General features: G+C 35.6%; 1 protein-coding gene across 2 annotated transcripts; it reads left to right on the forward strand.

Moving 5' to 3' along the window:
* Positions 1–9,853: 9,853 nt before the first annotated feature.
* Positions 9,854–20,390, forward strand: KLRB1 (killer cell lectin like receptor B1). 2 transcript variants are annotated; one of them, XM_004325793.4, is made up of 6 exons: positions 9,856–10,023; positions 14,868–14,966; positions 15,654–15,725; positions 16,813–16,967; positions 17,357–17,472; positions 20,243–20,390. In XM_004325793.4, exons 1-6 carry the CDS (start codon positions 9,939–9,941, stop codon positions 20,388–20,390), a joined length of 675 nt encoding a protein of 224 aa, XP_004325841.2. In that variant the 5' UTR covers positions 9,856–9,938. The 2 variants fall into 2 exon arrangements, with proteins under 2 accessions (XP_073645153.1, XP_004325841.2); XM_073789052.1 differs by lacking the exon at positions 14,868–14,966 and having other exon boundaries at positions 9,854–10,023.
* Positions 20,391–23,976: the final 3,586 nt, after the last annotated feature.

A 23,976-nucleotide genomic window follows, 5' to 3' on the forward strand; every position in this document is an offset into this window, starting at 1 on the left:
GTCAAAATATAATGTACATGTGAAACATATATAACGTTATAAACCAGTGTTACCTCAATTAAACTCTAACAAAAAAACTTTATTTGCAAACATTTAAGTTTGAATTGCATATAAGTTTGAATTGCATTTAGATTTCTTATATCACAAGGTACTTTTTTGATTTTTTTCAACAATTAAAAATGTAAAAATTTTAAAAATATGTTTTGGTTTGCAGACTACAAAAAAGCAGGTAACAGGATAGATTTAATCCACTGTTCTATATTTGCTGATTCCTGATGTAAAGGTTATAAATTGGGAGAAAGGTGCCGTATGAGCTTGAGTAATAACACTCAACAGTTTTGAGTACATACCAAAAAACTCTTAGAAATACATTTGGACTAAATTCATTAAGAACTCCTCTAAAATTCAATATAAAAATAGTCAAACGACAAAAGCAGAAAATTTACCAGAATGATCTACAAATGGCTCTAAAGCATTGAACAGATACTCAACCTCACTCAGAATAAAAACAATGTAAATGTTCATCCAAAATGTAAATAAGTAAATAAATAGTTACCACTAAAGACCTTAATAAGATTATAAAACTTTCAAATTTCCAAAAGAAGAATGCACACCTATATAGTACACAAAGAAAATATAGATCATATAGCAAAAGTTAAGTCTAACACACACACATAAGGAGATAAAATAATGGGTAATATGTTATACAACTAAAATAAATGGGATAAAATCACATTAGTTGAAGTTGATGTTTGTATAAAATAAAAATTGCTGATCATGAAATTCATGTAACCAAAATGACTAAAGATATTGAAAATAAAATTATGGCCAAGAGCATATTTGAGACTTAAAATGAAAAAAATCAGATAAAGTGATTCAAAACAATGTGACTCACATATAACATATATTGACAATTTTGCCCATAGTTTCTTCATATCAAGTTAAAAAATAAACAAATAAAATTCACAGATACAACTAACGCCATTTTTCTCCTTTCTTCTCTCCCAGAAGTAACATCTAATCTGAGATTGGTACAGATACCTTACATGCATTCTTTTTATGCATTCACTATAAATATTTATTGATAACACAGAGAATTGTTTTATGTAATTTTTGACATTGCATGATGCTCAAAACCCAAGTCTCTTGGCCTCTAGCTGTAAGACTTTTGTTTTTCCACTTTAGATAAATTCTCTTATTTTTACCACCATCCCCAACACAGCAGCCACACGATATTAGCTGGAAATTCTCCCCACCCTTTTATTATTTTCTGAAGACCTAGATTGTACTTTACATTTTTTGTTGCTAAGTTTGTATTGTGTATATGTACTTTATATTTGAATTTTACTTACAAAACCCTCCCAACAAATAATATGGAGTGTAACCTAGTAGATGTTTTATGAACACAGACTGAATGACTGTATGAGTAACCTCGTGAGAAGGTGATCATATCACTTTATAAAAGGACTTTGAGAATTTAACTTCTAGCAGCTGCCTTATCTTCCATTTACATGCTCTGTATTTAACAACACAGAAACAATAGGAGAACTGTGTACTCTAAAAATAAATGCAATTCTTAGATTATAAAAGTTAGTTTTAACACTATTGATACACATTTTAGTGACTGAACTTCAGGCAAATGCTAAATTGGCATTCTGCTAGCTGACACACTTATTGACCATAGATGTAAATACTTAAATGTCTCTAGGGAGATATTTGTGGTAAGTATTTCCTGTGCATAAAGTCAACTGACCTAATTTTGTTTGCAGTGGAAATTTCTGAACCTTAAACACAAAAAATTTCTGTGCAGTATCTTTTTCTCATCAAAATGTTGAAAATGTTCTGAATATTGGTATAATCCATTATGGAACAAGCTAGAGAAAGTACATTTACTCTTTGGAAGAGTTTGTATTTGGTCTGGTGTTAATCAGTAGGTTCAGTTGGTGTTCAGAAGTCTTCAATTTTTGCAGTATGATCTGCTCCCCACTGCAAATGTGAAGCATAGAATACATCTCACATTCATTTATTCCTTCAATACATATCCATGTAATTATGTTACTGAGTCCAAGCTTGTACTGCTTGCTGCACAACAGGCCAGTAAGTCGAGAGATAAGGTATTGGGGCAAGGAATAGTGACTTTATTTGGAAAACCAGCAGCCTGAGAAGATGGTGGACTAACGTCTCAAAGAACCATCTTACCCGAATTGGATATCAGGCTTCTTTTATACAAAAAAGGGGAGGGGGGTAGCTGTTTGTTGCAGACTTGTTGGTGCTGGCCAGACCCCAGAGACAATGTGATAATCCTTTGTTTTTGCAGCTGTCCACATAGGTCTGGTCATGATGTTCCCATAAACCTCCAACAAGACAAATGTTATTTTCTTTTTTGTAACTTTTAATCTCTATACCAATGAAAAATGTTATGGCTTTAAAGGTCAAGCCTGGGAGGCAGAGCCTTGAGAAAGGGATATTCTGTATACTTCAGGCAACATTCTTTTTCAAAGGTGCAGAGCCAGCACGACTAAGCACAGGCAACAGGACATAACGGTGAGAGCTAAAGGAATAGATCCAATATGAAGTCAGGTTTATTCTTCTCTGTTACAATTATTCTCTGGCATGAGAAAACAGTCATGATTCAAGGGAAAATTTCCCTTTAATAGCAAAACAGACAAAAGTTGGGCTTCCCTGGTGGCACAGGGGTTGAGAGTCCGCCTGCCGATGCAGGGGACACGGGTTCGTGCCCTGGTCCGGGAAGATCCCACATGCTGCGGAGCGGCTAGGCCCATGAACCATGGCCACTGAGCCTGCGTGTCCGGAGCCTGTGCTCCGCAACGGGAGAGGCCACAGCAGTGAGAGGCCCGCGTACCGCAAAAAAAAACCCCCAAAAAACCGACAAAAGTTGATATTACCACATTGCAAATAAATTACAAATATGTTTTGTGTGCCAGATCTGCAGGAACACAGAAGAAGTAGGGATAAAATGTATTTGATTTTACAATGAAGTACTGAGACTTAAACCAAAATTTGATACTTAAGCAGTACAGCTAGATGTTAATGAGTGAGCGGGTCATGCAAAGTGATAATCTATAGCTACATGATGAATTCTCCAGTGGCTAGAATTTATCTATCTTCTCTAAAACCACATCTAATTTTCTAATATTTAAAAATTTTCTTAGAAGGCGTTAAGTATTGTTTAATTGTTTAAATTTAGCAGGAATCATTTTGTTTATGATTCCATATCTGAATAAGCTAGTTCATGGTGCACACAGGTTAATGTGTCAATCTAGGACATAAATGCAGTGACCCTGCTGTACATTTTAACCCTTAGAGGCTTTTACTCCATCTCCCATCTCCATTGTCCCATTGCATTCCTCCAACAATTGACCATTTCCTATCCTCTGGTAGGGGAGAGGGAAGAGATCCTATCGAAAACACTGCCCTTACCTCTCGAATATTTTTAGACAATATACCCTCCCTTCCCTTATCTATCATTACTGAACGCTAGTTTTCCATCAGCTATGAAAGCTTTCTTTTGTATTTTTTTCTTTTTTCTATTGTGGTAAAAGCATATAATGTAAAATTTACCTTCTTAATAATTTTTAACATACAGTTAAACAGTATTAACTATATTCTTATTGTTGTAAGACAGAGCTCCAGAATTTTTTCATCTTGCAAATCTGAAACTCTATACCCATTAAGTAACTCCCTTTTCTCCCTCCCTCCAGCCAGTAGTCTACTTTCTGTTCCTGTGAATTTTATTACTTTAGATACCTCTTATAAGTGGATTAATATACTGTCTTTTTATAACTGACTTATTTCACATAACATAGTAGCCTCAAGATTCATTAATATTGCAATATGTGACAGAATTTCCTTCTGCTTTAAGGACGAATAATATTCCATTGCATGTATATACCACATTTTCTTTAACCATTTATCTGTTGAGAGACATTTGGATTGCTTCAACTCTTGGCTATTGTGAATAGTGTTGTTATGAACATGAGTATATTTCTTTGAGACCCTGTTTTCAATTCTTTTGAATATATTCCTAGAAGTTGGATTACTGGATCATTTAATAGTTCTATTTTTAAACTTTAAGAAACTATGTTTAAAAATACCATACCACTACCATAGTGGTTGCACCATTTTGCTATCCAACCAACAAGATACAAGGGTTCCAAGTTCTCCACATCTTGCCAACACTTGTTACTTTCTGTAATTTTTAAAATATTAATCATCTTAACATGTGTGAGCTGATATCACATTGTGGTTTTGATTTGCTTTTCTCAGATGGTTAGTGATGATGATCATCTTTTAATATGTTTGTTGACCATTTGGATATCAATTTGGAGAAATATCTATTCAAATCCTTTGCTCATTTTTTAATCAGGCTTTTTGATTTTTGTTGATGAGTCATAGAAGTTCTTTATATATGTTGGATATTAACCCCTTATCATATGATTTGCAAATATTTTCTCCCATTTTGTAGGTTACCTTTTTACTCTGTTGATTGTGTTCTTTGATGCACAAAATTTTTTAAGTTTGATGCTGTCCCATTCATCAATTTACACTTTTGTTTTCTGTGTTTCTGGTATTATATAAAAGAAAGTATTACCAAGTCATGAAGCTTTTCCTGTATGTTTTCTTCTAGGAGTTTTTTAGTTATAGGTATTACTTTCTTATAGGTTTTTAATCCATTTTGAGTTAATTGTTGTATATAATGTAAGATAAGGGTCAACTTCATTATCTGGCATGTAAACATCTAGTTTTCCTAACATCCTTTGTTGAAGAAATGGTCTTTTGCCCATTGAGTTGTCTTGGCACTGCTGTTGAAGATCCAATGGTCATAAACCTGGAGGTTTATTTCTGGGCTCTTTATTCTATTTCATTGGTTTATTTGTTTTTATGCCACTACTACACTGTTTTGGTTACTGTCACTTTGTAATATGTTTTGAAATCAGGAAGTTGAGTCCTCCAACTTTGTTCTTCTTTTACAGAATTGTTTATTTGAGGTTCCTTAGAGATTCCATGTGACTTTTAGAATGACTTTTTTTCTATTTCTGAAAAAAAATGCCATTGGGATTTTGATAGGGATTGTGTTGAACATCACTGTGGATAGTATACACATTTTTTTTTAAATTGAGGTATAGCTGACATAAAATTTTGTATGTTTCAGGGCTTCCCTGGTGGCTCAGTTGTTGAGAGTCCGCCTGCTGATGTGGGGGACATGGGTTTGTGCTCCGGTCCGGGAAGGTCCCACATGCCGCGGAGCAGCTGGGCCCATGAGCCATGGCCGCTGAGCCTGCGCGTCCGGAGCCTGTGCTCCACAGTGGGAGAGGCCACAACAGTGAGAGGCCCGCATACTGCAGAAAAACAAAAAAAAACAACAAAAAAAATTTTTGTATGTTTCAGGTGTACAACACAGTGATTCACAATTTTTAAAGGTTATACTCCATGTATAGTTATAAAATATTGGCTATATTCCCTGTGTCGTACAATATATCCTTGTAGCTTGTTTATTTTTTACATAGTAGTTTGTACCTCTTAATCCCCTACCCCTACCTTGCCCCTCTTGCCTTCCCTCTCGCTACTAGTAACCACTAGTTTGTTCTCTATGAGTCTGTTTCTTTTTTGTTGTATTCACTAGTTCATTATATTTTCTAGATTCCACTTATAAGTGATATCATACAGTATTTGTCTTTCTCTGACTTATTTCACTCAGCATAATACCTTCCAAGTCCATTCATGTTGTTGCAAATGGCAAAATTTCATTCTTTTTATGTCTGAGTAGTATTCCATTGTATATATACACTACATCTTCTTTATCCATTCATCTACTGATGTACACTTAGGTTAATTCCATATCTTGGCAACTGTAAAGTTTAATTCCATACCTTGGCAACTGTAATTAATGATGCTATAAACACTGGAGTGCATGTATCTTTTCAAATTAGTGTTTTCATTTTTTTAAAATATATATACTCAGGAGTGGAATTGCTGGATCATATGGTAGTTCTAGTATGCACATGTTAACAATGTTAAGTCTTCCAATCCATGAACACGGGATGACTCTTCATGTATCGATGTCTTCTTTAATTTCTTTCAGCAATATTTTGTACTTTTCTGTGTACAAGTCTTTAACCTCCTTAATTAGGTTTCTTCTGAGTATTTTATTCTTTTTGATACTATTGCAAATTAGTTAATTTCATTTCCTTTCCAGATCATTAATTAGTGTATAAAAATGCAACTGATTTCTGTGTATTGACTTTTTATTCTGAAACTTAGCCAAATTCATCTATTAGTCTAACAGATTTTTGCATGTGTGGAGTCTTGACAATTTTCTACATATAAGATTATGTCCTCTCTGAACAGAGATAATTTTACTTCTCTTTTTTTTTTCCCAACTTAGATGTCTTTATTTCTTTTTTTTGTCTAACTGGTTTGACTAGGATTTCCAATACTATGTTGAATAGAAGTGGTGAGAGCAGGCGTCCTTGTCTTGTTCTTGACCTTAGAGGAAAAGCTTTCAGTTTTTTACCATTGATTGTGCTGTTAGCTGTGGGCTTTTCATAAGTGACCTTTATTATGTTGAGGTAGTTTCCTTCTATTCCTAGTTTGTTGAGTATTTTTATCATAAAAGGGTGTGGAGTTTTGTCAAATGGTTTTTCTCCATCAGTTAAGATAATCATGTGGTTTTTGTCTTTCATTCTATTAATGTGGTGTAGTACATTGGTGATTTTCCTATGCTAACCAGTCATCTATTCCAGAAATAAATCCACTTTGTCATCATGTATAAGCTTTCTAATGTGCCGTTGAATTCAGTTTGTTAGTATTTTGTTGAAAATTTTTGTTTTAAAATTCATCAGGAATACTAGTCTATAGTCTTCTTTTCTTGTAATGTCTTTATCTCTCTTTGGTATCAGGGTAATGCTGGTCTCAAAGAACTTAGAAGTGTTCCATCCTCTTCAGATTTTTGGAAGATTTTCAGAAGAATTAGTGTTAATTTTTATTTAAATATCAAGTAGAATTCTCCAATGAATTCGTCTGGTCCTGGGCTTTTCTTTGTTAGGAGGTTTTTTAATACTATTTAAATCTTACCCATTGTTGAATTGTTCAGATTTTCTGCTTCTTCATGATTCAGTCTTAGTACATTTCTAGGGATTTATCCATTTCCTCTAGGTTATCCAACTTGTTGGTATACAATTATTCATAGTATTCTCTTCATTAAGTTGTTTCTCTGTGTTCTCACTAATTACTTTAAATTCTTTGTCGGGCAGTTCATAGATCTGACTTTTTTTTTTAAATCAGTTTCAGTTTTTGGGGTTTTTGTTTGTTCCTTTGATTGGGCCATGTTTCTGTGTGTTGTGTGTGTGTGTGTGTGTGTGTGTGTGTGTGTATTTTTTTTTTTCTGGGATTGGCACTCCTAGGCTTTGTATAGAGCCTTTGTGAAGATTAAGACCTTTCACCAGTTAGCCCAGCTGGAGGTTCCTGAACTTATCAAACCTTTTCTCACCTCTTGCTTTCCCCATGTCTGCCTGCAGAACTACAGCTCTGCATCTCCTTGCTTCAGCTTTCACTAGCTTCCAAACTTCTTCTGGTCCTATAAGCACTCTGTGTCAGGCAAGACAGAAACCAGTCCCTTGAGTAGCCACCAGACAATCCAGGCTGTTGGATATACAGTCCACTCTTGTTTTAATCTCAAAGAAGGATCCCTGCTATACAGGGTTTCTTCTTGGTGCCTCCACACCAAATGCTGAGATTCCTACCCCTTTTGTTGGAATCTCTTCTTGGTTTTGCAAAGGCCTGGGTGCTGTAATTTTTCAACTGGTCTCTAGAGCTCTCACAAAGGTATTCTGTCCACATACTGTTGTTAACTCAGCGTCTCTGTGGGATAAAGAGGGCGTAGCTTCCTAGTCGGCCATCTTACTAAAGTCACCATTTTCTAAGTCTAGAGTGGATTATCTTGTTTTACGATCACCACTTGTTGCCTTTTGTATTTTCACCTTCTTGCACAAATGATTCTCTTATCACTCTTTTCTCCATGTCGTAGCCATAATATAGCCTCTATTGTACTTATTCATATTCAAAATTAACTTTGTTTTTATTTTACTCTATTTTCCTATCCACTCAAACTCCCACTATTAACTCAGCAAATCTCAATGTCAAGATAGATGACATAGGCAAAATCAAAAATCTATCTTTATTGGGGCTTCCCTGGTGGTGCAGTGGGACACAGGTTCAAGCCCTGGTCCAGGAGGATCCCACATGCCATGGAGCAACTAAGCCCGTGTGCCACAACTACTGAGCCTGTGCTCTAGAGCCTGCGAGCTACAACTACTGAGCCCATGTGCCACAACTACTGAAGCCCACATGCCTACAGCCCATGCTCCATCACAAGAGAAGCCACCGCAATGAGACGCCTGTGTACCGCAACAAAGAGTAACCCCCGCTCGCCACAACTAGAGAAAGCCCACGCAGCAACGAAGACCCAATGCAGCCAAAAATAAATAAATAAAATAAAATTTAAAAGTAATCTATCTTGGGCTTCCCTGGTGGCGCAGTGGTTGAGAGTCCCCCTACCGATGCAGGGGACACGGGTGCGTGCCCCAGTCCAGGAAGATCCCACATGCCGCGGAGCAGCTGGGCCCGTGAGCCATGGCCGCTGAGCCTGCGCGTCCGGAGCCTGTGCTCCGCAACGGGAGAGGTCACAACAGTGAGAGGCCCGCGTACCGCAAAAAAAAAAAAAAAAAGTAATCTATCTTTATTGTTCCTTGAGCTATTCAATATTATAGCTACTATTGCCACATCCTAAATCTCAGTTACTTATAATCATTTACCCTCTGAAAACTTTAATAACATATATATCCCATGCACATGTGTATGTGTGTGTGTATATTCTGTATCTATCTCTCTGTCTATTATCTATCTATAATAGTGACAGTAAATTTCTGAATTCTGATATGTTGTGTTTAGAAAGTGTCATGTAGGGAATTAGATGATCGATGAATGCATTAACATAATGAGAAAAATTCTCCAGGTGTGAATTCTCATGAACGATTTATTTTATATGTATACAATCTCGATTTCATAGTAAGGATCTTTTGTGATAGAAGATCATTGTGAAGATAGTTGTAACAAAGAAAAGGATCCATCAATCTATTTCATACTACATATGGACAAGTGAAGGCTCTTCTTTGGTTTATATTTCTAGCCAGTTTATACTTTTGGAGCTCACAAAGTTTTGCAAGCTTCTGGTTGAAGGGAACACTTTTTCCTCAATCGTTTCTAACATGGCCACTGTGGATTCCTAGTGGTCACAGTCATGCTTCATAACTTGAAATTAAACTTCAGTGCACTAAAAACATTATTTTAAGCGAAGAGTCGTTTTGATCTTTAGCTCTTTGCTTTCTCTGTTGTATTATTCAGCAGCCTTTTCCACATTTACGACTCCATTTTCCACATTTTGCCTCTTTTGGGGGGAGCACAAATATTTCAGGAAGACTTTAGAGCTTTGGAAAGGCATCCTGCAGTTTTTTTGCATTAGTGTTTACTTTTTACAGCATTACATTTAATATTGTTTATCTTGACTCCTGACTTTTTTGGAGGGAAATGAGAGTGCTTCATTTCCCTCGCGCTGGTCCTGGCCCTGAGAAAAGTACTCAAAGAGGATGGTTACAAAGACAACAAACAAACCTTCCCAGAATTCTGTCAAACAGGCCAATTAATTAAACAAAGTAGATATTACATATCTAAGTATACTGGACAGCCAGTAAGTGGATTTTCTCACTAATTTATAGAGAAAACCCACTGCTAGAAGTGTGGGTAGGTAAGAAAGATAATAAAGCTTTTCAAGGCTGAGCACTTCCTTTTGCTTCTCTTGCCTCATAGAACTGTAGTTTTTTTCTTTTACGCAAGTCTAGTGCCTCATTCTTCTCTTTGCAATGGACAAACCTGTGATATATGCTGATTTAAACATATCCAGGAATGCTGGCCTTGAAAGCTCGTCACCCCCATCTCTTCCTCAGAGTAAGTGGCTTTAATTTTCCTTTTGGCATTTGTATATCTTCCATAGTTAGATTTTTCTCTTGAATTTGTAGCTTTAAATCATGGCTTTGAAGATGAGCAGCAGCTATATTAATGCTAAACAGATATAGCATGGCCTGTCGGTAGGTAATCACAAATGTGGGAAAAATCACATACTTTATAGATTTCTTTTTTATCAAGATACTTTTGTGGAAAATGAATATAGTTCCTATTACTGAGCCTTGGCTAAAGGATCCTGAAGAAATATTTTACATGCATTAACAAGGGAATATTTTGATTTTTTTATTTGTTTTTTTTTTTTTGCCACACCGTGAGGGATGTGGGATCTTTGCTCCCTGACTGGGGATAGAATCCGTGCCCCCTGCAATGGAAGCACAGAATCTTAACCACTGGACCACCAGAGAAGTCCCTTTTTTGTTGTTTTTGCTTTTGTTTTTTTTTTAACAAATGAATATTTTTAGAGATTTTTTGCTACCTTGCTGTAATAGTAACCTACCTTATTTCAAATCCCTCTATAAAATACTGTGATTAAGTTCCAATGCATTTGCATCCGTGGCATTCCTTTCAGAATACAAAGTGTAGGCTCAATGATTAACATCGTTCACCCTTCAAAGGGAAGGGAAAAAAATGTTCTGAAAGAAAATTATATTCAAGATCAAAAACTTGAATATAATAACAATCTGATGTTTTTTTAAATTGAAAAGTATAACAGTTTAGAAGGATTTAAGGCACAAACCACAGGAGAATACCACTGATGCACTTATTTCATACTTGTTGAAGTTGGCAATTTTCTGTATGTCAGAGGAGTTAGTATTCTGAGTGAAAGAGATGGGATATTCTAATGTGAGGTCATAGGTGATGGATTCCATGGCCTGGGGATAGATGAAGAGAAACTACAAATTAAGCAGAAAAAAAATGTATAAAATCATCAGGACATAGTATTACATTCTGAAGTCAAACCAAACTTACTAAACATCAATGATATTGCAATTTTTATCCAACCTGATATTCATTCCATAGTGTGCTTGGCAAGTGGGTTGTATCTTTTTAGGATGGTTTGGTATAATTTGAAAGTATTAAGTTATCAATGTTCTAAATTGGAGATTGAAAAGTCTTAGGGTTATCAAATAGTTTCATGATACCCTTCATTTGGGGGTTACGGGAAATTGGAGAATTTTGATAACTACAGTGAGAATTTGTCAAGCCATGGTTATTTTTTGATGCGAAAGAGAAAGACTTTCTGTTCCCTATTCAGATCTAGCAGAAGTGGAGAGAAAGGAGGATGGTGTTGGAAGATATTGGAGAATGAAAATAGAGAAAGACAGCGAGATTTTCCTTAAAAGCTACTGTCTGTGATCCCAAATCAATGAGGCCAGAAAATCTGTCTATTCTAATTGTCGTCATTATTCCACAAAATATCATTCTAAAAGTAAATCTGAGAAAACATAGAATAAAGTCAGAATAAAATGTGTGACTACAAAACGCTTGTCAACTGAAAAAAATGCCTAACCTAAAAGTTGAGAATTATGTATTTGGTGGCTTTACAGAGGACTATAGCTGAGAAGGCAGCCTCTCTGATAGTTCTGAGGAAATGTCCCCAAGAGGTAAGGGAGGAGCTGGGATATATAGGAGATTTTGCTAAAAAAAAATGTAGTAAAACATCAAAAGATTACTGCTAAACACAGAAACAGACACCTCAAGTTAATGATTTTAGTGTTTTTCTATATGTGGGAAGATGCAAAAGTCTGGGCTCATTGAAATAATTCCTTTGACATGCATCTTAACTATCTAGGGCCAGTATCCTGTTTTTCTCCATCCTGAATTCCCCTCAAGTTATACTATCCGGGCAGCTGCACTGGCTGGTGGCTTTAAGGTCGCAACATCCTTTGTTTACTGAAATGGCAGGTGACCTTCTTTCGCCACACATTGATCTGCTATTACAATTATTGTGAAACTACCAATAAGCTCTTTGGCTAAACAGTTTAGCCAAAATGGTAACTGTAGAATAGTGATTATATCAAAAGCAGTCAGGAAAACCAGAGAGAGATGTGAGTGGTGACGAATCTCGTTTATGGCCCAGGATTTGGTCTCTTAGAAAAGTAGATAGGTGTTGGCAAAAATGCCTCTAGAGTTTATTTATTCATCCAAAAATAAACACCTGTGTCAGGCATGCCCTAGGTGCTGAGAATACAACAGTGAACAAAATAGTGAAAAAATAGTTTCCTTTATTGCGTTTATATTATACTACTAGGAAGGCTTACAAATAAATGAATAACTAAGAACATATATGTATACATATATGTGTTAGATAATATTAAGTGCAATAGAGAAAATATTTTTTAAAAAATGGAATTGAGAGTTAGCTTTTGGAGAGGGTATGATATCAAATGGAATAATCATAGAAGCCTGCCTGACAAGATGACATTTGAGTCAAGACCTGAAAGAATTGAGAGACAAAGGTATGCTTCCTGGGAGAAGAGCCTTTTAAAAGATGGACCAGTGCAGATGCAAGATCCGTGGGATGAGAACATGCCTGTCATCTTGTAGAAAGAGCTCATAGGTTAGTGTGAAATGACAGAGCATGTCTGCATGGAAAGCAGCAGGAGATAAAGTTAGAGATATAAAGGGAAGCCGGAATGAATAGGGATTTGTAGGCTATTCTACAGACGTACAGACTTAGATCTGCTTGAGAGAAAGCTATGGAAAGGTTTAGAGAAAAAAAGTGAGATGATTTGGCATACTGTTTATATCCAAACAAAAAACTAGCCTTATGTGGGTATTTCCAGATGACTAAAGTTTACCTGGCCTCTTCAATTTGTTATTGTAACTCTATTGTTACAATAACTCTATTGTTGTTATTAGTTCTAATGTAGTGCAGCAGAAAAACAACACAGAACCCTCCACTCAGTTCTTTAAATTTTAGATGCACGGTTATTATGTATCACACACCATGTCTAGAAGAACTATTTCATACAACCCTTTCCAAAACCTCATGAAGTAGTATTATTCTACATTTCACAGGTGAGGAAATTTGTAGTTTATGAAGGTTACGTTGCCCGAAGTAACATGCTCTACTACAAATCTGCTAGATTTGAGAGCTCTGCTCTTAACCACTGCTATCCTTCAGTACTAAATGTTAAAATAGTGACTATATAGGGCTTTCTCCATTTTTCAAAATTTCAAGGGAGGAAAGGCTGAGGAAGAAAAAATGGTAGAATAGTAGATACAACTGTGAGGAAACGTCACGTAGGACTAGTCTTAGGTTCACTAAGTTTAGTTGCTCTGTGTCACACGAGCTCGCCTTAGAAGTTCTAGGTTAATATTCTCCAGTCTGGTTCTCCCATTTTCGGATGTACACCCAGGACCTTGGAGCTCCTCTAATTGTCTACTCTTGTCTCTCCCCTCCAGATGATAATCCAGGTGTCACTACCTGAAATCTAATCTATTATCTGTTTCCTCCCATAATCTTTTATCACATTTAGTTATCTTAAATTCCATCTCCCCAGGGACATTTTAGAAAGAGCTAACTCTTATGAATGTCCACATCCTAATGAAGAGACCATGAGCAGTTGTCTGAAAACTGGGTTGCACAACTTAATCGCCAGGGAGAGTGTAAAAAACTAAAGTAGAAATGGATTTGTGGGTCACTCTGGAACATTTAATGAGAATAAAGACAACATTTTAACATATCTGATGCTAAAGTTTTTAACAAGTGACTAAAAGCATGTATTCCTTTATATTGAGGAATATTAGAAAAAATATAAAAAGGAATAGATAACATAAATAAATGATAGATATAGTTAAATTAGTAAACCTTTACTTGTAAAGGCCCTTGGCTCTAATAATACAATTTAGAAAATAATTTATAATTGTAATATATATAACATATTTTAAACCAAATGGGAATAAAAGGGGTCTTATAAATAAGTCAGGTATAGAAGTTGTCTAAGCACAACTTCAAGTAGAATAACCGAAGTACAGATTACCAGAATAATTCCTGTCAGAGCTGATATAATTTTGGAAGCGGTTGCTCAGTCTTTTACAAGAATTTTTTACATTAATAAGTTCCTCTTTGATTATTTTTCCCTATAAAATCCATTGATAAGGTTATTATGATCCCACTTTAATTAATACAATCACAACTTTTGATGAACATGAGATATACAGTACATCGTTATTGACATGATACAGAGAAAAACAAAGGTATTTGACATTTTTTAGACTATGCAATGTTGTAGACACAGGTTCATGTTATGTTATATTCATTGAAATACTGAAAATAACATGCAAGCTCGTAAAATACTCTTCCTTGAATTCCATCCATTTGGTCCAAATTGGAGATGATTGTTCCAGGCAACAGTAAAGCAGAGAAATCCACGTCTAAGAAGAGAATTGTCTTATACCACCAGCACCTAACATGTTGTTTGGCATAAAACAGAGCCTCAACAAATATATCTTGAATGAATGAAGGCTTTCCTTGTTGGACAAAATTCTTGGACTTACTTTGTACGGTAGGGTATATGTTTCATTTTTGTATAGCATTTGGCATGTTTCAAAACACCGTCACATCTATCTCATTTGATTCTTATACCAATCCTTCGTACACAAGACAGGCATAAATATTTCTATTTTATCTATAAGCAACTCTCAGTTGGATCTGAGATTCCATCTTGTGGGACCCTACTTTAAGATGACTGATAAATGTCCTTTCCTGCCCCTACCCCCAACATGAATCTAGCTCTTTCTTATGTGATCCAAACAACCTCTGCTTTTTGTATTAGATGAACTCAACTGAGTTAATCAAGTATATTTTCTTAATGTCTCAGATGTTTGTCAGGGTCCACCTTGGCATAAATTTGCTCTGAAACTTTGTTGTGCCGGGATTATTCTTCTTGCCTTGACTGTGATTGGGTTGAGTGTTTCAGGTAAGTGATGCAAGATCATTGATTTCTTGTTCTACTTATTCTACTTTACCATAAATATTAAAGTATGTTAACATTTGGCCACCCCAAATTTAGTGGAAGACCCATGAAACAAAAACAATTATGAAACAGTGCTCTAACAGTGCTCAGCCGGTACCTACTAAGCAAATGTCATCCTTTGTCATATTTCTCTTCCTAACTGTTCTGATAGGCTTCACGGGGGATTTCACATGTGCTCCAAGGACATTTAAAAAGTCACAATTATGATAAAACCATGACAATAACAAAGAAAATAAAAATTTCCAATTATTTACAGTTCCTTAAGTGCCTACTAAATTCCAGATTGTCCTAGGCAATCTCTCCCGTGGGGTATAGGCACAATTATACTTATTCTGAAGATGGAACATTAGGCAAGGAGTGGAAGCAATTTAAGAGTTTAAGTAACACCTGGGAGCTTACTTATATAGTTGAAACCACTAACTCAATGTCTGTGTGCGTTCACTTGTTATGTGTGTGTTTGTTTATGTTGTCTTCTAAGTAGACCCTTTGTTACTACACTGCTATTGCTCTTATCTTCTGTGCATTTCAAGCTTGTTGAGATAAAAATTTCGTGAAGTGATAAATATAACATATCCATTTCACTGCACCATTCAGCCTTAATCTTCTTAATGATTTCTCCTGATTTATTAGTGATATTCTTGAGACAAAAATCAACAGAGAAAAGCAGCATGGATGTTCAAGAGAACAGGAAGGAAACAACAGGTATATTTTGTGGCTTGACTTTCCTAAGAATAATGGCTAAAATTTGATAGGTATCATGCATTATCTTAATTAAGGTTCATAACAACCCACACATTAAGATAGTATGATCGCTCTGATTTTATGTTTGACAAAACTGAGGCATGGAAAGGCTAAGCAACTCATCCAGGGTCATACAGGTACTAAGTGGTGACACTGGGAATTGTACTTCAGTGGTCTAACTTCAGAGCCTACGATCTTAACCAACAGATAACACTGCCTTATGAGAAGCTGCTGCTAGGATATTCAATAATTAATAGCCAAAACCCAAGCTATAAAGTAAAATATGCATTGAAGTGGGATATTTGATGATTTTAATGAATATGTCAAGCAGCTAACTCTGGTCCGAAGTTAATTAATGGAACACGACATAAAATGAATAATTTAATATTTATTGTATTAAACATTAAGACATTGATCTCGTCCATGTACTTATTAAGTAGTGTGTGTTAATAAAGACACTATTGTTGAGTGACTGTAGCAGAATGTGATCATTTATTATATACATTCGTACATAACAGAAATTTTAAGAAACTATGAAAATCCTTCTGGAAAATGCTATCCAATAGATTCCATTAATAGGCAAATATATAATTCAGCAATTAGAAATTTTCTTATAATTTTTCTTCATGGTATTTGCCATTAACTTATGGAAATGAATTGTTATTTGCTTTTCATTTTACATGTTGTTTAAAGTAGCCATTTTTTAGAGAAGTTTGATATTGTCATCATGGAGTAGAAAGAACTCTTGTAATGGATTTACAGAATCTCAGAAAGAGTTTTGACTCTACCAGCATCTGCTTTGTGTGGACTTGAACAAGTTATTCTGTCTGTCAGTGTTTTAATTTGTCACTAATTTTCAACTCTTAGTACCAGAATGAACTATGTCTCAAAACCCTCAAAGTTATATTAAATTCATGAATTGTTCTCACTGTGATGATCAACGACTTCCCTGAATTTATAATGACTTGTGCATGTGTGATTAATGTTAGTGGGGTGGGGGGCAGGTTAGAAACATAACATTTATTCTTCTTCCTCTTTCTTACTTTAGAGAGACCAGTTCTGTTAAAGTGCCCAACAAATTGGCAACTAATCGGAGATAAATGCTTGCTTTTTTATGACACTTACAAACCTTGGAATGACAGTCTAGCCGACTGTTTCACAAAAGAATCCCGTCTGCTGCTTATTCAAGATCAGGAAGAATTGGTAAATAATTAAGTAAAATACTTTAATACGGCTTAGCCCTTGCTTCTAACCATATCGAGATCTTCGTGCTTTAGCCCGGAGGGTTCTATGCAGATGGAAGTATTAATTTTGACTTCAAGAAGCTCACAATCTGAGACACTAAACGGACATGTAAGCAAAATAAATATAATTTAATGAATACAACAACATTAATACAAATATTTGGATATATATAAGTATGCAGACAGAAATATCACAAATAAGGAATAATTAACTCCGATGGGGAGTTAGGAAAGGCTTCAGAGAGGAGGTGATACTTGAACTGGGTTTCAGAGGATGGGTAGAAGGATGCAAACCAGTAATAGATAAACAGATTCAATATTCAGTCATTTCTTCTGTTTCATTTATAGAGTCTCATACAAAACCGGATAGACAAAGAAGCAATTATGTTTTGGATTGGATTAAATTTTACATTACCAGAAAAGAACTGGAAGTGGATAAATGGATCCTTTTTAAATTCTAATATGTGAGTATTGGGATAAGCTAATTTGAATATTCAATTTACATCAGGTTTACATGGCAAGATAGTAACATTGTTATTGAAGATTGAGATTTATCATTTTAATTTAGTTTAGAAATGTTCAGGAGGATCAGAATAGTCTGAGAAGAAGAATGATTCTGAAGTTGGTTGAAAAGTTTCACATATGAAAAGACATCAACCCTTTGCAACAATATATATTTTTACCAGCAATGGAGTTTTAGGAGACAAGGAAGAGACTAACTCCTTTGGGTGGGGGCACATGAAACAGTTTTTAAAATAACAACATTTAAAAATTAAGAAATTTCTAGCTGGAAGCTATCGGCATGAAGAATTGTTGAAGTAGTGTTTTTCAAACTGTGGGACCACATACCTTAGTGGGTCACAACCAGCATTGGCACAATGAATACAAGAGGAAAAAATATAGTAAATATCAGCGTGGGGTATCCAGACATTTGAGAGAAACTACCCACATTGTAACAAGTATTGTAGCTTATTTCAACCAGCGGTCTGAAAGGAGGGTTGTTTGAAGAGATGTAGTCAATCTGCATAAGCCACAAAAGAGCTATTTGCCGTTTTTTTGGTTGTCTCATAGTTTCTTGTGTGAGACGGTCAAGTTAACCATCGGTGTTATAGGAGGATTGATGTTACACAGTTAAATTATAAATTTTTAATGGACCTCATCGTTATTTGTACAACAAAGGGCAGGACATTTTTTTCCCTAGAAAGTGAAAGTATGCAGACATTCAACCAAGTTTCTGAAAAGAAATCTGATGAGTTTTTCAGAACAGATGATATTCTGTTACATTTTTTGAGTCTGTGAATGCTTTATTCACATTTGTATAAATAACAGTTAAAATGGATTTTTTTATCATTCAAAAAACAAGAGGTTAAAATTCAAGACACAGGAGCATGTTCAAGTTTATCTAAAATATAGTAATAATTTATTGTGTGGAAAATTATTAGACATTAAAAGAAATGTTGATTTAATTAGCACATTTTGACATTGTTTGACCCATGTTCTAAAATATTTTTTTAGATGCCATACTTTAAAATGAAGATTATTTTAAAATAAAGTGTTCTGGACTAGAATAAATGTATGAAAAGGCAAACATATTTTGGTAAATAAACTACACTCTGATTTTTTTGTTTTTCTAGGGATTATTTTCTATATTTTATTTACACATAAGTGCAACTTTTATATTAACTTTTTTTTTTTTGTACATAGTAAAGGTTAATTTTGGTTTGTGTGTGTGTATGCTTCTTATTGGGCTATTACGTTTATTTTATTAAGGTTTATAATAAAACTGGAAAACTCTGAAGTGTCTATGAGCAGAAATATAGGCAAACATGATGGATTAAATTCGATTGAACACTCTACTTTATTCTGAGGATAAAAATGATGATTTGGTTAAGATAGTGATCAGGTAAACCTGGACGGTATCATATTATAGTAGAAAGAACGTCAGTTAGACTCTGCTTTTATTTTAGTTCTCTACCTTGGTTTTCAGGTAAAGAAAAACATAAAGGGTGTTTTGTGAAACTAACACCCTTTATGTGTTAGTTATATTATCATAACATAATATAAAAAACTAAAAAAACTATTTTTTTAGTTTTTTGTGAAAATAATTTTTGTGAAATTAAGTTTTTTGTGAAATTAAGTTTTTTGTGAAATTAAGTTTTTTCACAAGACTGTTTTGGGGATTAAATGAGATAATGTTAGACAACTAGGCAGAGATCTGGTCAAAGAAGGCCTGGGAAGTCACCTAGGGCCTTTTAGAAGGGCACTTGGCCAGATGAGCGGTAAAAAAGTTATCTTGAAATTCAAAGGAAGGACCAGAAGGGTGGAAGAGATAAAATACAGGGGACCTTTGCAATAGCTTGGTCAAGAGAAATTCTGATTTGACTAGGGTGTCAGGCACTAGGAGAGAATCAGGTTGGCTTCTCAGGGCCAAGGGGCTCCAAGGAGAAATGGAACAAAGGAACAAATTAAAACTGTGATGGAGCCCTGCCCACTGCCACCACTTCACTTTCTATTTGAGACAAATAGGTGAATATCTTGCACACACCCCATCCTGGCACCCCAGCTCTATCTTGCCATCCCACTGTTTAACTTCTACTCATGCCCCACCTGCAATGAGCCATAAGACTCTGCTTCTTTGGAACTAACAGTACATATATTGTAGCAGACACTCACCAACCTGTTTGGAATGGAAAAAAAGGGAACCTCCTACTACATCCAATACATACTGAGCCTCCTTTTCTCACTATTGATATATTCAAATTCTGTAGACACTGAGTATCTACGTACTTATTACATTTACTGAACACATTCTTTGTTTAAGCATGATCACCCTTTCATATACATGATCTCAATGTCTCCCCAAATATCTATACACTATATATTTAAGAAAATCGAGGCTCAGTGAAGGTAGGAAATTTTCATATAACATGTTAATAGGAGATTCAATTCCCAGTTTCCAAAGCTTCTCCTTTGTTTGTATCATTATGACATTTCTTTTCAGAACTATTCTTTTCCAGTGAAGATGAGCTTGCAAGTTCCAGAGGTTTATATTAGCTTATATCATTATATTTGTGACTGGGTACTTATTCCATGCTTAATAACTGGGTACTTATTCCATGCTTAATAACCAGCACCTTGTTGTTTGCTGAAAATTACAGAACATACTGGCTGGATGAGGAGAATTATGTGAGAAAATCACAAACACTAAAGAGAGGCTTTTCTTCTGCTCCACAGGTTACAAATTACTGGTGACGCTAAAGAAAACAGTTGTGTTTACATCACAAGGACAAAAATTACTTCTGAGGACTGTGCTACAGAAAATAAATGGATTTGTCAAAAAGAACTAAAACCTGTCAAAAATAAAGTATGTTCTGCCACTTGACTACACATCTCCTCTCCATTTCTTTTTTAATCTTTATTTATTAGGCGGAACTCTTAGTTGAGGCATGCATGTGGGATCTAGTTCCCTGACCGGGGATCAAACCTGGGCTCCCTGCATTGGGAGCATCGAGTCTTACCCACTGCGCCACCAGGGAGGTCCCCCCTCTCCAATTCTTTAATTTCCATTTCACGTCTCTCTCATTTTAACTGTATATACTCTTAGCATGGCCTAATGTGCATTTTGTGGTACAAAGTGGAACAAACACTGAGAATTTTAACTGTTGTTAGTCTTACAGACATTCAAGTTTAATCTCCTCATTCAATAAATGGGAAAACGGGGCTTCCCTGGTGGCGCAGTGGTTGGGGGTCCGCCTGCCGATGCAGGGGACACGGGTTTGTGCCCCGGTCTGGGAAGATCCCACATGCCGCGGAGCGGCTGGGCCCGTGAGCCATGGCCGCTGAGCCTGCGCGTCCGGAGCCTGTGCCCCGCAACTGGAGAGGCCACAACAGTGAGAGGCCTGTGTACCGCAAAAAAAACAAAACAAAACAAAACAAAAAAAAAACCAAACAAACAAAAAAATAAATAAATAAATGGGAAAACAGATACAGAAAGAAAACACCTCATTTTAAGAGACAGTGATTCTCTATGGAACAAAGCCCAGACCAGCTAAGAGAAATGGTTTCTAATCCTGTAGACTTCATCCATCCCCTCTATGCCTTCGCTCACCTCCAGAAAAATTTTAGTAAATGATTTCTGAAGTCCTCTGCTTCTCCCACAGCCTATGCTTTTTTTTTCAATACCATCACACAATTGGGTTGTGGCAGAACACTGATTAAAATCCATTCTCTTGACTCCTATCAGAGACGCATTACTAAAGGAGTTTGGGAAGGGACCCTAACTCTTTCCATTTTAATTTCCTCATTGCTTTTTTATTTTCCTTCTATGTTTCCTTCTTTCTATGGCTCACACTGTAGGAAATATGTAATCAAATTTTTCATTATTCTAATGGAAAATGTGATATATTTTTCAATTCTGCAGTTGGGGAAGCTGAAGTTACAGAAGAGATGTGTTTATTCCGATAGATCTCTTGCGTGTTCACTTTTTAAAAACACATGCCAGACTGGACCAGTGAGATTCCTTCTGTTTATTTCCTATGCCATGTGTTTGAATTTGAAGTCCATTTCCTTCTGTTTTACCTTCCTGCTCCACCCATTCCACAGAGCTCTTCAATATACACAGTGTGGGCTAAAAAGCAGGTATCATGGTTAACATATACACACTACTATATATAGAATAGATAAACGACGAGGACCTACTATATAGCACAGGGAACTATACTCAATATCTTGTAATAATTTATAATAGAAAAGAATCTGAAAAATAATATATATATATGTATAACTGAATCACTTTGCTGTACACTCAAAACTAACACGACATTCTAAATCAACTGTACTTCAAGTTTTAAAAAAAGCAAGTATCATGGAAAAACACTTATGGTGGGAAAAATTTAGAAATAAAGCATGCTTGATGCATAAGCCTAGGGGTTTGTTTAACCATTTTTTTCTGATCCACAGATGTTTAGGTAGCCAGCAATCAGATTCTTTTCCTTTATAATGCTAGTATGGGTAAAAAGGAAGAACTTTTGACTTTCTTACCAAGCAGTGTGGGAGAGGAAAATCCAAGAAGTGCAAGTAAAAAGATAATTATAAAAAAATTTTAAGTTCTAAACACCTATAAACTCATGAAGTAACCTGATCTGGTGGTCATAGCCTTTAGTTTACCCCTTGGCAGCAGCAGAAAGTTTACATCTGCAATTGTTTGCGATTAACTCCATTCTGCCCTCTTGTGGACTTACTTGGTGTGTGTGTGTGTGTGTGTGTGTGTGTGTGTGTGTGTGTGTTCGTTCTTGTGGCTACACTTGTTCCCTTCCGACCAAGCAAAACAGAAAAAAAGAAAGTTGTGTATCAATCAGATTTATCCATTTTGTCCCTTTGCAACACCTTATTTATTTCCTTCATAATATATGAAATTAGATAATTATTTATCTACTTATCATTTTATTATTGTTATTATTTGATTACCATGATTGCTATTATTATTATTAGGCCCTTTCCGTGGGAATATGAGCTCCATGAGATCAAAACCTTCTTAGTATTTTTAGCCAATGCATGGTTCTGGCACATAGCAGATGCTCAATAAATATTTCCTGAAAAATAAACAAATAATTATAAAATCAAATTTGTTTACTGAATGAGCTTACCTAGGTGGCTCTTGCTGGCGGTCTCTAGTGCAGTTGGAATGAGATGCTGACTGGGACTCGGGTTAGCTCAAAGCCTTTGTCACTCTTGTATGTGTTTGCTGATTGCCTGGAACCTCAGCAAGGTGGCTGAGTTACAGGAGCAGTTTTTCTAAAAAGACCATTTTCAAATGATACTATAAGCAGCATAGAATGATTTGTCAACATTTAAAAGGTGATCCACTAATAGGGCTAGAACCCAAATATGATCACCCAGGTATATGAATCAAAGTGCATTCTCTATCAAGACAATCTATTAGGGTCCTTTCAAAATAAACTTTGAATGCTGCATAATCAGAATGTGCTTTGGATTTATCCTTTGTGCTTCATGGGAAATTTTCAGTGTTCTACTTTAGGAATTATGTAACTTCTACCTGGCTAAAAATTTCTAAGCGAAGACCTCTAATAGGCATAATCTCTAAATGGAATTCTAATTCTGACTGAAATTGCTCTCCAAGTTTTTCTTCAGATATTTTCCTCATTTCACATGTGAGAGCTACTCATAGCCAACTTGAGTAAGGTCACAAAAGTAGACCTTGATGAAGCCAGGGCTAGAACTAGGTTTTTCCCTGAAGCAAGGATCAGTCCTTGCTTCTTCCTACTTCAGTGTTTCTTCCAATTTCCAGCGTTTTTATTTGAATCTTAACTACTCAGCTGTGGTGTGAATTTTCTCAGTGATTTTTGCCTTCTGGGATTTTTACATTTTTCCTCCTAGAGCCAGCATTTGAGGATGTTATGTTACGAAATATTTTTTTCTGGACGCTCCTTTCACAGGAGTGTCCTTATACAAATTCAAAAGTGAGTCTATCGCCACCTTGTGACTATAATGTGAAGCTGCAACTTTAAAAATGCAGTTATGGGGGAAAGTTTCACATTTACAAAAAGGTTCCAGAACAGTTCGTTCAACACCAGTATTTTCCTCACCTAGATCTAACAATTATTACAATTTTCCTACATATCCTTTACCCTCTCTCTCTTGCTTTCTATTACCTTTTTTTCTGAATGCATTGAATAGTAAGTTGCATATATAAATAAATCTAAGAAAGTCAAAATAATTTAATATATATTCTAAGATATATTTTACATCCAAATCTTTCCAAAATGTCCTTTAGAACCCCTGGCCTCCTCAATTCTGGATCTAATCAAAGTTTACACTTTGCATTTGGTGACTGTCACTCTTTAAAGATAAACTGAGGAATATGAAAAATCTTAAGAGTGTGAGCAAAAACTGATTCAAACCAGTATCCAATCTAGCAGATAGAGAGGAGTTCCAAGGAGATTTATAAA

This window comes from Tursiops truncatus, chromosome 11 (genome assembly GCF_011762595.2).
Source record: "Tursiops truncatus isolate mTurTru1 chromosome 11, mTurTru1.mat.Y, whole genome shotgun sequence".
Taxonomy (NCBI): Eukaryota; Metazoa; Chordata; class Mammalia; order Artiodactyla; family Delphinidae; genus Tursiops; species Tursiops truncatus.

Coding starts and splice junctions, on each gene's coding strand:
- KLRB1 (XM_004325793.4), top strand. CDS start 9,939: ATGGACAAACCTGTGATATATGCTGATTTAAACATATCCAGGAATGCT. Junction 16,968..17,356: donor TTCAAGATCAGGAAGAATTG/GTAAATAATTAA, acceptor TTTCATTTATAG/AGTCTCATACAAAACCGGAT. Junction 17,473..20,242: donor TCCTTTTTAAATTCTAATAT/GTGAGTATTGGG, acceptor TCTGCTCCACAG/GTTACAAATTACTGGTGACG.